This window comes from Rhipicephalus microplus, chromosome 3, assembly GCF_043290135.1.
Source record: "Rhipicephalus microplus isolate Deutch F79 chromosome 3, USDA_Rmic, whole genome shotgun sequence".
In the NCBI taxonomy this organism is placed as follows: domain Eukaryota; kingdom Metazoa; phylum Arthropoda; class Arachnida; order Ixodida; family Ixodidae; genus Rhipicephalus; species Rhipicephalus microplus.
Genome location: NC_134702.1, coordinates 110,146,099 through 110,162,693, shown reverse-complemented (window position 1 = coordinate 110,162,693; position 16,595 = coordinate 110,146,099). Strand labels below are relative to the sequence as shown.

Sequence of the window (16,595 nt, the reverse complement as noted above, 5' to 3'; positions counted from 1 at the left end):
CCATTATTACCACGGTATAACTATTTTCCCGGTGACTGCACAGCACACTCACATAGGTTGTGGATTGACACGCTAAATGAAGTGCGTACATATATTATGCCGTCACATAATGAAGCACTGGTGAATGTTAACATGGGGCAGGTGTTTTTTTTTTGTACACTTTTATTCGCGCTAAGAACAATTGGCTTGGAACCAACTCCGTGAGATTTATTGCCTTTCCCGTCCTTTGCTCTTACGGCCTGGTATGCCAAAATCGTCAGCAACTTAATTTTTGTAAAAGAAAATAAATCGGAGGACGCTTAGGTTTCTCCTCAAAGAATGAAACACGATTGTTTAGCTCGGCCTTCAAGTGTCACCCACCGCGGTGTATAATGGTTGTGGTGCTTAAATGTTGACCTACACGTCCCGTGATCGAACGCCAGCCACGGCGCCCAGATTTTCTTTGTAGGCAAAAATGTTTGAGGTCTGTGTACACAGACTTAGATACACGTTAAAAATCTGCAAGTGGTCGGAATTTCCGAGCCCTCCAGTATCTTACAATAACATCGTGGTTTTGAGATGCTAAATCTTAACAGTTATGTTATACTTCAAGCCTCCTTCAGTCGGCACGGTTCGGTTTTCCGTAACCATATGAAAACTGCTGCCAGAAAAAAGTGTCTGTGTTCATAATGCTACCCGTTTATCTTGGATTCTTTATCGACATTTACCCCCGTATTCACAAACGCTCGTCGACTCGACTTCCACCCTTCACTTGACGGAGTTGAGCAGTGCGCCACTGCTCGGCTGAAAATGACGCTGCGCTACTCAAAAATAGCAGCAGGTTATTCCTGATATGCAGCGACTTGCCGTTTTTAGAGATGACGCTTCCATCGACTTGTCCAAGTGAAGGTGAAGCGTCGATAGAAGAAACGTTCTAGAATATAGGGTTAGGATTTTGGGGCCTTCAAAATGCAACCGCCGAGGCCAGGGTAGGACGCGTGCCTTCAACAGCCCAACAGCGTGACCAAAGCGGCGGCTGCTTGTGCGCTTATCAGTAGTGTGCCTGGTGTAGTTTATTTCCCTAAATCCTGAATACATATATGTAGATATCGAGCACTGTTTTAGTCTTTAAACGGCTCGAATTTACTCACAACCCGAACAGAATATTTCAGCGGAACTGTTTCATAAACCAATGCACTAAAGCGATCCGGTTCACGAACAGTATACGGTATATTTGTATTCTGCAAGTAAATTAACCATAGCGAAACGGTGATCTTTGAACCATAACTCAATATTTTTTCATCGCTTCGACAGTTCAAGCGCAAGATGAAGTTACACGGGAATTAATAATTTTTTTCATTTTACCACACTATAGGATCAAAACTCATTGAAGCATACCCCATGTCTGCCACACGGAGCGCAGGTGTGGGCTGAAACTTTCTAATGTACTAAGAAATAAGTACTCGCCGCAACAAATCCGAGGAAGAAGAGCTGCGACTGCGTGTACAGAGTCTTGGAAGCGGCAATCTTCTGCAGCCACTCAGCGTACTGGCCCAAGAAGATGCGAAATGCCTGCAAACAAGCGGTGCGTTAGACTCCGCTCTCAGTACAGAACTTTGGTAAACGAATGCAGTATGTAGACTACCTTTTCTGGAACCATGTTTAAAGCTGTAGTGACTCACAGGGCCTGACCAAAAGTCAGTAGCTGGCTTCCCCAGGTCAGATCGGTAATTCACTCCTCCCACGATCATGTGCGGTCAGCATCAAAAGTCAGACCGCGAGACACAGGAAAATCTGAACCTTGCCGCTGCTGTCGCAGACAGCCTTGCATATAGATTTCCACCCTGTTCTAAAACAGGCTAAACAGTGGTACTACTGAGACACACATTGCTGGGAATTTCAAAGTTATTTGAAACTGAGTATTTTCAAAGTTTTCGACGCCGACAGCACGCTTTGCTTTGTATGCCTAGTGCCTATCGAGACTGGGCATTCTGGGCAAAGGCATCTTTATATGCGATAAGGTTGAATTTTCGTTGAGCCAGGGGTTCGCTCAAAGGAACTATGCTTTCAGTGGGAGTAACGTGCAATAATTTCTGTCAGAAATATAGTTACTTTGTGCGTAATATACGTGACGATGCTTCATCATAGGCTGTAGAGTTACTCTAGAGGTACGGATATACGCACGTGTTTTAGATGACAACAAAATGTTTTGAGAAATGTGGCGCATCGTAGGTGGTTGTACATCACCATCGTCATATTTTGAGTGATTGATAAGTGCGGTTTAACGTCCCAAAACGACCATATATGATTATGAGAGACGCCGTAGTGTAGGGCTCTGGAAACTTCGACCACCTGAGGTTCTTTTACGTGCACCTAAATCTGAGCACACGGGCCTACAGCATTTTGGCCTTTATAGAAAATTCAGCCGCCGCAACCGGGTTTCAATTCCGTGACCTGCGGGTCAGCAGCCCATACCTTAGCCACTAGACCGACGCGGCGCGCCACCGTCATATTTCCCAGCACCACTGTTAAGCTACATTTCGTATCTTCATATTTTTCGAAGCACTTCTTCTGACCAAACGAACTAGTACGTAAAAATCACATGTTGACCACCAAAACAAGCTGTAAAGATTCGCAGATGTTTACAGTAAAGGTCATATGCAAAGATGCTACAGAGCATGACTTCTCTATCACGCATACGTTTTTTTTTTTTGAGGCATAAGAGTATTGCGCGAAACTGTATGAACACGCATTCGATGATACGACTTTAAATGAAGGTATGTTTTATATCTATTGTTCTAGAATATAAGAGCCATTTACACGCAGCTTTCGGGCACCAGATCACTACAATGACACACATCACATAATAAGCGGCCGAAGCGACATTAGATGGGCTCTAAAACACCTGTTTAGAATGTTCAGAAAACGTGTCTAATCAGTAGCCGCAGCTCCCGAGAACACGCTGATTAAACATTATTACGGAGCTGGTGGCCTAAAATTGCCAATTCATTATCAAAGTAGGCTAGAAATTTTTCCAATTGTCTCAAAAAATGATGCCATAAATCCAAATCTCTGCGCCTAAACAGAAGCCCGCGGCCATTGGCTGATTTGAGCATCAGAATGAAGTGTTCTATTTTTAGTTTCGTGATTAGGACTTCGCCACGTCCACTTACGGTTACCCGTATTATCAAGATACGTATAATTTCACGTTCTGCGACCTCTGCTAAAAACGCCCCTCTAGCACGTGTCAAGCCGATGCCATAATTCATCATTGCATGGTCTCCGGTCGGTGTCTTGCCTACTTTGGCATTAAAGTTCGCTACCAGAACGTGTAGTATACTGTGCCTTTACTTTATTATTAACTGACTCTACGTCTTTATTGAGGCATTCAACCAAATGATAATCATGACTCGAAGTATGCGCGTACGTCCGCACCGTTTTCTACTTCGACATTTTGTTAAAAAAGTTATACTTGCAAGTAACCACCTTCTCAGTGATGCTGTAGTACTCCTCTATGTTGCCAGCGATATTATTCTTATGTTTAAGAAATCCCACCCCGAATTCTTCTCTGTCAACGAACCCACGATAGAATAGGACGCGTCCGTTCTTCAGCACGGTATAAGCCACTCGATTATTGCTTGGAAATGCGTGGCAGAACCTCTTTAAGCGGAGTACTACTCTGTTAAAGCAGTGTGCCGCTTGTGTCAACGCATGATAGAACCGGCTCATTGTAACGAAATAAGCCCATGGAAGGATAAATGATTGGTACTTTTCTATTTCGTGTCCTAGATATGTTAAACTTGAATTTTCTTTCTAATGAATTTATTCTCAACGTCTTCCAACGCAGCAGGCCAGCGCTTAAGAAATACTGACTAACCTTGTGCGCAACGTGAAGTGCAGCACCACTCCACAGAAGGTCGGTCATCTCGTCTTCTGTAGGGGTGTACTGAAATGACAACGAGGGCTTCTAGCGATACCAGTGCCTCGCACACTTTCACCGATAGCTATGCAATAGCCTAAACGCCTTATCAAAAGTGCACTACAGCATGCGGCAATTTTCAAATGCACGTACAAGCTTGGCAATGACCACCCATAAATTTGCCTCCCCGTCAAGGTCGAACACATTCCCTCTGTGCATCAAAAAGGTTCTCTGAAAGGGAAGAGATCGTATGATGCTTCAACAAGCTCCAGTAAGTGCATACGTGGTGTGATAACTGTTCCAAACATCCACAGGATAGGGCGAACAATAGTGTCAAATAATTCAACGCTTCTTCCTTTGCCTTTCAATACTATATTATATCAGTGGTTGCTTTATCTCTAAATCACACCAAAAATCTAAATTTGGCAAGTGTTAGGACAAATCGGCTATTTCTGTATATTGCTTATATTTATGTTTATAGTTAAGTGAACTAGATAGATAGATAGATAGATAGATAGATAGATAGATAGATAGATAGATAGATAGATAAATAGATAGATAGATAGATAGATAGATAGATAGAGATTGATTGATTGATTGATTGATTGATCGTGGAGACTTGTGAGGAGAGCATCCCAATCCCTTTCTGTGATTGGAGACCCGTCGTCTGTGCGCAACTCGGGGCATCGCCACGGCATATGTTGTAATTTACATCGCGAGATTCTGCATCGGGTGCACCCGGCCTTGGTTCGCTCATGAATCTCGCATAAGCTGCCGGTGAGGGATATGCTCCAGTTTGTTGGAGACGGAAGGATAGTGCTTGCGGTTATTTGCGTCGAGGGTGCCTTTTCACGAGCAAAGTCAGCCTTTTCACGAGCACCTCAAACGCTAAACGGCGTCTGCGTCTACATGAAACGCTGACGGTGCACGCCCGTCACTTTCCACAGCGTTACGAGACGCGCGCCAAAACGGACTACTTCGCGTAGTGCTACATGTGCAGAAGCTCCGCCTCCGTAGCTTTCCCTTCAGTGCCAAGAAAAGTTGTCACCCAGTATAAAACACGTGGCTTTTAAGTCGGCTGCCAGCTTCCCAGCCACGCCAATCCGACTAATGTTGACCGATTTGACGCTCAATCCTCTCGATCGAGAGCAGACGACTGTCAAACGGAGGGATCGAAATAGCGGCGACACATCTCATCTGTGCCGCAAGCGGAGGAGAGTGGATCGAGTGTGGACGGCACGTTTCGATGACACCACACGTCACGTGATGTGCCGTCCGCTGCTAAAATTCCTCCTCCGTTCCCTCGTGTGAATCCACCTTTACAGACTGAGCCCACATGGAAGGCTTGGGCCGCGGTTCAGAATCGGTGTAAATTGTAGGGCGGGTTGGGTTCGCCGTTTCTAAAGCGATTGCTACTTGTTCTGCGTGGTCAGGGTCCGAGTTTAGTAGCTAAAGTGCTGTGAGCAGTTCTCCTCGTAGCAAAGTTACAGCTGCTACATAATGCTTATAGTTGGAGTATTTTGCGGCGTCTACAAAGGCGACAGTGTGGGGCACAGCGGCTGTGGTTTTCAGTAGCACGGCGCTGCGTGCTCTACAACGACTCTGGTTGTCGTCCTGGTGCTTGTTACGTGTGAGTGGAGGTATTCGAATGCGGTCCCTAATCGAGTGGGACAGGCTGTATTTTCGTTGGGTAGAAAAAGAGCACGTGAGGTTCGGGTGAGCTAAATATTGTCTGCCTGCCTATGTGGAAGATAGTCTGGCTAGTTGAGCTACATCTTGAGCTTGGACAATTTTCCTTAATGTGTTGTGAACGCCCAAGGCCATGAGCTTTTTTAGTTTTGGAATAGAGGACAGTCCTGGGGATTGTCTGATGCATTTACTACACTGCTGTTCTCAATCTATGTTTGTTCTTTCAATTCGTCTGTTTTCTCTTTATCTATATACTGCTTAGTAACAGCTATAAGATGAACCACTGAGGCCGCTGCAGCATTTATTTCGATTGGGGCTGGAATTTACGAATATTCTTCTCACACTTATGCATTGCGAGAACTCGTAATATGACTGCAATGCAAACCAGAGCAAGACCGTGCAGTGTTCAGATTAACTGGGTGCTTACAAATGAGTTTTCTTTAAGAAGAAACTCCATGCATCGCTTGTTTGCTTCGTAGTTCGTTGCTGTGAATAAGGACCACCATGAGTAGTTCTTGAAGCCGTCCTCGTGAAAGTATTGCCCTGAAAGTATTGCACAAATACGCGGATCAAGAGTTAAAGATCAGTCCCTATGCCTTTTCATACGAGTGTAGCAAAATCAAAATAAATTTTCATATAAAAGAACAATGCCATGGAATATTTTTTTTTCGTTTCGATTGATGTAAAGTTATATACGTGAATCACACAATGATGCATACGAAAGTTTAGGTAACACAAGTGTCACTAGTTACCGCAGATAAGCGTAGGATACAACTATTTAAAGCACTAGAAAAAGCGTCGTTATGGGAGTGGTGTTCGAGCAGTGTGTCTGCGTGTTTTTTTTTTTTTTTTACGCATAACTCAGCTAAAAGCATGTATTAGGTGTGAAACTAAATTTCCGTTCTTCTGATGATAACTATGCGCATCTACCCTTTATTTGTCTAGCATAAGTTTGTAAGTCTCTGCATATTCTGGTCATGCTAAGACAATTTTTACTTGTCGTGAGAACTGTTTGAATATCCGATGCATCTGAGCTTCAGTTCTCTATTAACACCATATGGCGAACCGTTAAATGTATTTTTACTACGATAGATCATTCGTGATTTTCCTCAATTTGAGTTCAAGTTCCCAGGAAGCTCAGACGATCCTTACCGGATCCCAAGAATGCCTGTAGCATTTCCTTGGCAAGCACAAATCCAGAATTTGAGAAATGAACACTCCTGTCAAGAAGATACACGATAAAATCAGTAGTATACAAATCAAGTGCACACTGAACTGGCATGTTTGTGTAGACGAATTAATAAATAGCTACGCCGAAAGCCCGACATCAGTCTGCTTGTCTAGCGCTGGTAAATGCTGTAATTTGTGATTCTGTGACTGAAGCAACTTTCCGCGTTTTCATTTCATCCAACAAGAAAGCGGTAATACAAGCGTACGGTGTGTCCATATCTTTAAGCGTAATAAAATGGCCCTTACTTTCACATGAAACTCGCAAAACATTGAAATGAGACTTTTTTTTTTCTTATCTAGCTGCTATAAAATTTGTTCAGTAAGGGATTGTACCACGGCACAATCGGTGTATTTCAATTAATCACCTGCAATCCGCAGACTTCAAGAGACTGCTTTGTATAAAGTTCAAGAAAATGGCAGTTTTTCTGACACACCGTTGCGATAGATAAACCAATAAACGTGAAAGACCTGTCACTTCGCATCAGCACATCATATTGAAAGGGCTAGAACTAAACAGAATTCGACTGCAAGCAGCTTACTGTTGCGACGCAACCTTGTATGCAGTTGGAAATAAAAAAAAAACAGCAAGAACACATAGAACAAATATTCATAACTTCTCTTCCCCACCTCCAGAAAATTAACGCGTGCTAGTTGTTCTGCTTTGCCTCAAGGTAACCTAATCACACGTCTACTACATTTATAGCTATCATCATCAGTCTTACTATGCCCACTGGAGGGCAAAGGCCTTTCCCATAATCCGTCAATTAGCCCGGTCTTGTGTTTTCGGCTACCACGTTATACCTGATTGATTGATATGTGGGGTTTAACGTCCCAAAACCACTATATGATTATGAGAGACGCCGTAGTGGAGGGCTCCGGAAATTTAGACCACCTGGGGTTCTTTAACGTGCACCCAAATCTGAGTACACGGGCCTACAACATTTCCGCCTCCATCGGAAATGCAGCCGCCACAGCCGGGATTCGAACCCGCGCCCTGCGGGTCAGCAGCCGAGTACCTTAGCCACTAGACCGCCGCGGCGGGGCGCCACGTTATACCTGCGAACTTTTTAATCTCATCGGCCCACCTGAATATATGTCTCCAATTCATGCGTTTGCCTTATCTGCGATCCCCTTCAGTTATCCATAGTGACCAGCAGTTGTCCTGCCAATGCGGTACGTGTACAGCCCATGTTCATTTCTTCTTTTAGATTTCAGCTATACGATATCCTTAACCTCGGTTTCTTCCCTGGCCAACTCTGCTCTGTTCTTGTCTCTTGAGGCTACACCTATCGTTTTCCTTTCCATAGCTTGCTGCGTCATCCTTAATTTTAGCTGGATTTATCCGAGTACTCTTTGTAAGCCTCCAGCTTTCTGCTCCGTAGGTAAGTACCGGCAAGATGAAGCTGTCATGTATCTTCCTCTTGAGGGTTAGTGGTAGCTTACCATTCATAATTTGAAAATGCTTGTCGAATGTGATCAACCCTATCTTTATTCTAGTTATTTCACTCTCACGGATCGGCTCCGCGGCTACTATCTGTCCCAAGTAGACATATTCCTTACAACTTCCAGCGTCTCTCCACCTATCGCAGAGCGCTGTTTTCTGCCGAGACTGTAGCACTCTGCAGTACTTAAGTTTTATGCATATTATTTTCAGAACTACACTTCTGCTTTCCGTGTTCAGTTAAGTAATAATGAGCTGTAATTTGTCCACTGAGTCACTCATCAATTTAATGTCATCAGCAAATCGCAGGTTACTAAGATACTCTCCATTAATTCTTATCCCTGACTCTTCCAGACCTAGGGCCCCGGAAATCTCCTGTACACACGCCGTGAATAGCATTTGGGAAGATTTTCTCCCTGTCCACACCCTTCTTTATTGGGATTCTGCCGCTTTCTTTATAGAGAACAATGTCTTCAATTCAATTATGTGTGATTTCATTTAGGCTGAAGTGAAATATTTACCTATGAGATAGCAACAAGGAAAGATTCTCCTGGCGGTGGGAAATTTCACTGTCATTTACTGCGACATTAGCGTAGCGATGACTAAATGTTAGAGAATTTGAAAGGTGACTCTTGATCAGATTTTCTCAGTCTCAGATAGTTCTCATTTGTCAACTATAGTGGCATCTGTAACCCTTGAAGAGTTCATTACAATCAAGTTCGCTCGCCTGCACACACACGTTACAACGTACTTACATAATCCCTTTACTCTTATCCTTATTTTTCATGCCAAAAAATTAATGAAATGGTATGAAACCATATAAAAACAAACTTACGGAATAGCGTCAGTGAACAATGGGATTACGAGCATTCCGTATGGAACAACTGGAACAAGAAATAAGTTATTTCAATTCAGCATGAATGACGCGAAACAGTAATCATTTTATACTTTCGAGTGAAAATGTAGCCCCCAAAATATAGTATCACATGTGCGAGCTTTCAGTGTCAATGTGACTGCACACGGCGAACAGATACGCACTTATGTGCTAAAAGAGTAGTACTGCATAACAGATGTCTACTCTAAGTTGTACTTACGAATATACGTGTAACTGTTGTTACGAATACAAGCCAAGTGAAGTAAACATTGCCATGTATTTTGAATTACTAGATGCCTATCTTCGCTGCAAAACTGGAAGAGTGTTTCAAATCAGCGGATTATGCGGCTCTATTTTAGGCTCCTGGAACGTTGTTTATCAGATCCTGCACCAATTTCGCGGGCACAAAGCTATTGTGAACTTGTTCAAAAAATACACATTGCTGACAGACAGAGCCCAGAGGTGTGGCCGTTGTGTTCTTCTTATCGCCATCACAGTCGTCTCCGTTATCTTTGCTTTATGACAATGATAGTAACGGAGCAATTGACGATTGAGCTAGTGCCTTTGTTAAGAAATGATTTGGGAGCCTGAATTCAACAGACCTCACCCGTAATTAGACGAACCTGTCACAGTGCCCTTAAGCTTCCATTGTTTCGCTTATATTTACGTTTGCACACGTTTCTGCTGGTGAAGCAGTGATCGTATCGTGCGAGATGGTTCTTAGTAGTACAAACACGTAGCCGCGTTTGCAGCTGCTGGTACATTTATGGTATGCAACCTGGATCAACATTGCTTCTTAAGACAGTGGTTCTAAGTTGGCTGTCCGGTGACCCCACAGTGTCCATGATGGCATTTTCGGTGGTCCGCAATACACATCCTTAAACAGTAAAACGTTTTTCTTACGAGGCACACACTGTTCCATGAAGTATCTCCTAGTGATTCCTTGATACATTTCACCGCCGAACATTAGTACATTGCTCCGAGATTGACTTATGCCTTCCCTTTTCCGTGGGGTGGCTTTAAAGCATTTGATGCAGTTTTGTATGACATAGGGATGCAAATACAACACTTCTAGGTTTGCATATTTTACGAGCAAGCATAGCTATAAACAGGCTGGATCTGGCTCTAAACCGCGCTGCTTAATAATTAGCTGTTGAGGTCGATCTGACGTGCTACTTCAGTATGGCCATACATGACTAGCGAGGAATAAAAGCAACCAGTTTCCACGCTGCATGTCTGGTAAATTTACCGGCCACCACTTTTTTACTGAAGGAAGTAGACCTCGACATCTCCGTGACTTACAGCCACTGCTTCAAACCCTTCAATGAAATATTGGTAGCGGAAAGGAAGAATGCATTACTGAATAATACGGAATAAGAGTACATGTGTCATGTGGTCCTATTTTCGAGTTTTGTGTGGTGGTCGCTTGTAGCAATAAATTTAAAGTTTTCAACGAAATACGAATCCTGCCGACAACTTCACCTTCCTTAGTATCTTTGACTTCTATAGTCAGCGGGATTGGATAACAGAACGCTGGCACCTTAGCAAAAGTAATATTAAGTGGAGGCATTTAACGTCCGAAAACCAAGATATGATCATGAGAGACAAGAAAATTCCGACCAGCTGAGTTTATTTATTCTGCACCGAAATCTAGGTACGTGGGCCTCAAGAATTCTTTCCTCAATCGAAAACGCAGCCGTTGCGACCGGGTTTCAATGACACGACCTGCAGCTCAGTAGAGCATCAAAACCATTAGACCGCCGAAGCTGGTTGTGCAGATAGTTATGCGACAAAAAGTATAGATATCAAGCGGGATCAAATGTATTTATTGCTATGCGTGCGTAACTTCAGGCCAAAGCCCCTTAAACAAGAAATCCGCGCTGCTGAAATGAAATACAAATAGAAAGAGTCGGTAGGGCTGTTTTTTAGGACACAAGCATGCCTCATTGGCTTAGGTGGATGATGGAAAAACTGTCTTTTTGGGGTGAAGGTATTTGATTACGTTTCGAACAGCCTTAGAAGCTTAAAAGTAAAACTACACCGCAAACGGGTTCTCAAAATACTTCTGCCTCTTTGTGCAATCGCAATTCTTAACTCACATGCACGAAGTACAGCTAAGCGAGAACAGAACCACAATGCAAAAGCACAGCCTAAAACGAAAGATATGTATCGCACATGTAAGACTATTAACGAACTTACACGACTTCTTGTTGTGCTGCGGACGACGAAACAAGAACTAGACTGAGACGGCTGTGCAGGTTGTGCGCACCACCTTCCCCGTAATGTCTGTCTCGTCCTCGTCTCCGCAGCGCAACAAGAAATCGTGAACCACCACCAACTAGCCCACTTCATCACTCTGCTAGATGCACGTGCAAAGTCAACTGCAAGACGCCACTTACATAGTGTGTTCTTAACGGGATCGTAGACGGGTGCCACCCCGATGTGGTTGACGACCCTGTACAATGCATCATAAGCAGCTGATCAATCACTTTAGGTGGTGCATATATCAGTTCGGTGAGTGTTGTACTACAGTCGGCTACAGCCAAGGAGCTTAAGCTCCATTCATAAACCACGTCGAACATGCCATTCCACTGCGGAAAGTCTCATACCTGCTTGTTTCTGTTTAACGCGGTAGTGCTCTTGGTCCTAATGATAATAGTTTGTATACTGAACGAAAATATTTTTGACAAAAGTGATACTTTTTTCGAGCACCGACCTCGGGATACCCACCCAAAGTTTTCAGAATGAGTAAGTGTTCTGTCTAAAACCAGGGAAACGAACGTGCGCTGCTTTGACGATGGTAAGCGCGTAGAATTGCTTTTACGATTGGCAGACTTGCCTCGTTGCGCAAGGCTTCCCAAGTATGAGCTTCGGTTTCAACAATACATTCGTTTAGGTGTGTCGCTTCGCATCAATAATGGCTGGGGTTTCACGTCTTAAAACCACGATATGATTATTAGAGACATCTTACTGGAGGGCTCCGGAAATTTCGACAATCTGTTGTTCTGTTCTTTACCGTGCACGTGCACTGGCATTCACAAGACACGGGCCTCTACCATTTCGCCTTTACCGCATTGCGACCGCCACGGCCGGCATCGAACCAGCGACCATCCGGTCAGCAGCCGAGCCTCTTAATTCCTGCTCCACCGTGGTGGATCGTACATACATTCTTAGGCATTAACCGACAACAGAGGAACGGTGCATCTCGCTTGCGCAGACACCTCAGCTGGGCCTTCATGATCCGCAGATTCATCGTGCGTTCTACACAAACATGGCCGGAACTGTGCAAGACGAACATGATTCGCGACTACTTCAGCAAGTCGCTCTCACCTGGACGCTACCGGTTCGTCACCATGCATCGTGGCTCGCAGCACCTGTGCTTTCCTACGGGCGATCGTGAGCAGGTTTTCGTACAAGTCTGTCTCCCAAAGGCTCTGACCCTGGGTATAGAGCGCCGCCATTACCACTAAATTAGACCAACAAAGTTGCCTCTTGGGCAAGTCACAACATGCCATTCACAATGGTAATGAGCGCTAACACTAGACAACAGAAGAAAAAGAAGACTAAGACGCAGAACATTCTTGCAGTATTGACAACTGATGTTTTGAAAATACCCGACGTGGCGATCAAGATTATCTCACACAACTTTCTTTATTGCGCACAATTTTACCCTGCACCTGAAATAGTGCATGATATCTGAAATTTTATGTCACAAAACCATGATATGATTATGAGAGACAGCGTCCGGAAATTTCGATCATATGGTATTATTTAGCATGCAATGACATCACACAGTCCGCGGTCCTCTACCACTTAGCCTCCATTAAAATTCGACCGTCCCGGCCGGGATCGAACCAGCAACCTCCTGTTCAGCAGCCAGGCGTCCTAACCACTGTTCCACCGAGGCGGACACCTCTCAAAGTGGGGCAGACTGACTATTTCACGTAATGACGTCATCACTTGACGTCACGTATTCACGCTACAATGACGTCATGAAGAAACGTCTATATATCACGATTTTCGAAGCACAATTAAACTTTTCCGCGATGAATCTTGAAGCGCAGACATAATAGAAGCATTCTTCCAAGTGTAACTGTGTAGAAACGCGACTGCCTTCAACTTTTCAATGCAAATATGTCCTCTTGTTGCAGTCATTCAAAAGTTAATTATTAAAATTTAGTTAATTATGCCACTAAAAGCCACCATGATTGTCTCCCTCTGTGTCCCGCTGGATACATCAGTTATGTACAAAGGTTGCTTTCGTGATATTCCCAGTGCTCAATTTTGACAAAACCATAAAGCTTAACATTGAGCATCCGGTATTTAGCGTTTTCCTTACCCTATAGTTTGAGATAGATGCACGAAAAAATAAACAAATAAATAAGTAAATGCTCGGTATTGCGAGGTGTCATTACCACATGTAATATTGCGTGGCAGAAGCGTAGAATCGCGCCATGTGTAGAACATGTCAAGTGCGTGACGAATGGGTCACAGCGTAAACTAAAGCACCCTCACCCCGCCATTACGCTGTGCTCGGACGTATTTATATATCATCATAAAAGGAACCAACGAAGTGAGGAACTGTCTAGGTGCGCGTGTTGTCTTACGAGGGTGTATTACGTACGTACTGCGCCAATTTGCTAAAGGAAGAATTATGGTGCAGTGGCCACTTCCCAGGTGTGCTACCATTGGGAATCCTAGAACTGTTACGGTCAATGTAACTGGCGCAGACGTTGCACTCCTTGCGCTGCTGTTGAGGTGTAAGCCGAGACGCGAAACTAAGCCAGGAATTCAGGAGCTATCGCATTCTACTCAGAGGTGATGGCTAAGCATCCTCCTAATTTCTCACCTTGTATGTTGCCAGAATCAATCAAATGTCCTGTTTGAAAGTTTTCGGACTTCTTGCAGTACTTAGCTCTTCACTTACCGAGGCAAATCGCTCTGCAGCTGGATGTGTTCCGTCACCAAAGGAGACATTCATGCTCTGAACCTGCGAAAAAAAAAATGATCGACATGGAAGGCGTAATGTATATAGTGACTTAGGTACTCGGCTGCCGACCCGCAAGTCGCGTGACCGAATACCGTCTGCGGCCACTGCCTTTTCGATGGAGACGAAAATGCTGTACGCCCGCGTGCTCAGATTTGGGGGCGCAGTAAAGAACCCCAACTGGCCAAAATTTCCAGATCCCTACACTACGGCGTCTCTCATAATCATATAGCGGTTTTAGGACGTTAAACCCCGCATGTAAATCAAGACATAAAGTAATTTCAGGACACAAAGTTCTGCAGTACTCTTCGCGTGACTTCCGAAAGGCCGGTTTCATAGTATGTAAAACTCTGGGTGTTGAGTTTAGGCAGGACGCAGATTTTTCAGAGGCATGCTGAAGCCTGTAGCGCAAGAAAAAAAAAGCAGGAACATAGGAAGGTGTGACACAGACAGGCACTAACATGCCAAAACCTTTATTTCGAGACGAAAAAATCACATATATAGGTAACGTCGTTTGGAACTATCATCACTATAGACAGTTTAAAAACTGCCGTATCTATAACGTATATAGGCTAACTTTTTAGAAGAGAGGGCAATCTAAGGCTTCAGAATTCAGTGTTCTGTCTGCCTATCAATAAATCAAGCTTCAAATATTTGCAGTTTTAACCGTGCTTTGCTGGTACGCACAATTGAACAATCATGAAAAATGGACATGCACGTACTTGCAGAGGTCGCCAGCAGAGTACCAGCACAGTACCAGCCGAAGTCAATCAAGGCGCGAAATACTCTAGGCTGACTTGATTGATAGGCTGGCAGATAACTGCATTTGCAAGCCGTCGATTGCGCTCTCCTGTACGGAGTGAGCCTACCTTCAATGCCGGGCTACGAAACCGGTCTTTGCAAGCGCATCTTCATGACAGGGCAAGTTAGGAATATATTGTTGGGTAGTGTTCAGGACACTCCTGAGTTCTAGAAATATTTGCGCATTAATTTATGCCTGACCATAGGCCCTAAGATAGTGATTCGTGCTACAGTCTGAACTCCACCAGTGTCGTAGCCAGGGGGTGACACACAAGGCACTTGCTCCCCCCCCCCCCCGGTTCTCCTTTAAAACTTTTCTGCCATGGTTTGTACAAAGCATAAAATATTGAAGGCACCTGCATGCCCAGCGCTTCTTTCAGATGAAGGACCCACCTCTCTTCCCACCTCTCTTCCCCCAAAACAAGTTTTGCCTGCGTCACTGAACTCCACTCCTTCTCTTTCACCTCAGGACACGTACAACAAGAGCAAAGTCCATGCACAACTGTTTGATGTCGCGCCTCTCATAATTAGTACAGCGTTACTAAACTCATTTCTTTTTTGTGTTACGACAGCATAGTTTTGAAACTTATTACTTCCAGTGCGCAGCAGTGCTATTTATTGCGATAGTAAATATACGAACACTCTCTGCTGGACACGTCAACATAGAAGACCGTCGTTATTCATTGTATATGTATAAATATCTATAAATGAATATCCAAGAAAGTAAAATAATACTGATTCTTGGCCTAGTTGGTACTTGCTTAATGGCATGTTGGGCAGCAAATAACACGCACACACACACACAAAGTGAACACTCAACGACAATCACAAGCTGCTTGTGCTTGTCATTCAGTTTTCCTTTACTTTGTGTGCGTGTTATTTGCGGCCAAAGCAAGTCATTGAGAAAGTAAAATAAACCAGAAAAAACTCCGGCACGTGGCATCAAGCGTCCGACCTCTTGATTGTGGGTGCGTGGTGTTAGCCACTGAGCCACGATGGAGCAACTCCTTTAACACTGAAACAGCAAGCTATTTATATTTACCACTTACCACTGGCGATGCCCATACCGGGATATTTATCCTGTTTTCATCATTACCAGCGAGATGGCGCAATGAGTGCGCGCCGCCAGATCGTCCCGACGCAGCGACGCGCGCTCACTGCGCCATATCGCTGGTAATGCTGAAAACAGGACAATTTTCCCGACATTGACATCACCAGCGGTAAACGGTAAATATAAATAGCTTGCGACGCGCGCTCCTGCGTTCATCTCCCACGCATACCCCTTGAAGGGAGGGGGGGGGGTGCAGGGGTAGACGCTCACGCGTGCGCCCGCTCATCTTGCGGTGGGGAGAATCGTAGGCCTTGTGCTTTCACCGGAACGATTCTGTTGTAGTTACCAAACCCCAAAGGTCACTGCACTCGCTGCACATTCTCTGTATGCGAAAAGGGCCCGCTTTTCAGACACAGCGAAGTAACATCTGTGACGCTTATTACTGAGACCCATCTGTACCTGTGAGTACGTTTCGTGTGTCATTTTCGCGTGAGCAATGAGGGGCACATTTCGATATGCTTGCCATTCTTCGCGTTACAATTCAATCTATAGCTATCGCATTATTGCTTCACCTTTGCGGCAAAACGACGATATTTATAGCGCGAGAACAAAACGACGACACAG

General features: G+C 44.3%; 2 protein-coding genes across 2 annotated transcripts in view; both read right to left on the bottom strand.

Moving 5' to 3' along the window:
- Positions 1-396: 396 nt before the first annotated feature.
- On the bottom strand, positions 397-11,611 carry LOC142802901 (uncharacterized). The gene is made up of 7 exons (XM_075887986.1): positions 11,532-11,611; positions 9,094-9,142; positions 6,740-6,807; positions 6,015-6,130; positions 3,857-3,925; positions 1,447-1,551; positions 397-465 (listed from the first exon to the last, which is right to left on the bottom strand). Exons 2-7 carry the CDS (start codon positions 9,126-9,128, stop codon positions 397-399), a joined length of 462 nt encoding a protein of 153 aa, XP_075744101.1. The 5' UTR covers positions 9,129-9,142; positions 11,532-11,611.
- Positions 11,612-12,247: 636 nt separating this feature from the next.
- The window catches only part of LOC142802900 (neprilysin-4-like), a 49,833-nt gene continuing 45,485 nt past the window's right edge, over positions 12,248-16,595 (bottom strand). The window contains exons 12-14 of the mRNA XM_075887985.1: positions 14,060-14,122; positions 12,463-12,572; positions 12,248-12,413 (exon numbers count right to left, since the gene is read on the bottom strand). Coding sequence (XP_075744100.1) covers positions 12,248-12,413; positions 12,463-12,572; positions 14,060-14,122 — 339 coding nt within the window. The remainder of the gene's footprint in view (positions 12,414-12,462; positions 12,573-14,059; positions 14,123-16,595) is intronic.

Bases quoted from the DNA above. Each gene is read 5' to 3' on its own strand.
- LOC142802901 (XM_075887986.1), bottom strand. From the start codon at position 9,128: ATGCTCGTAATCCCATTGTTCACTGACGCTATTCC. The intron at 6,131-6,739 runs GTAAGGATCGTC...CAATACTTTCAG, and splicing joins ACAGGCATTCTTGGGATCCG to GGCAATACTTTCACGAGGAC. The intron at 466-1,446 runs GCGAGTACTTAT...CTGTGTACACAG, and splicing joins TCTTCCTCGGATTTGTTGCG to ACCTCAAACATTTTTGCCTA.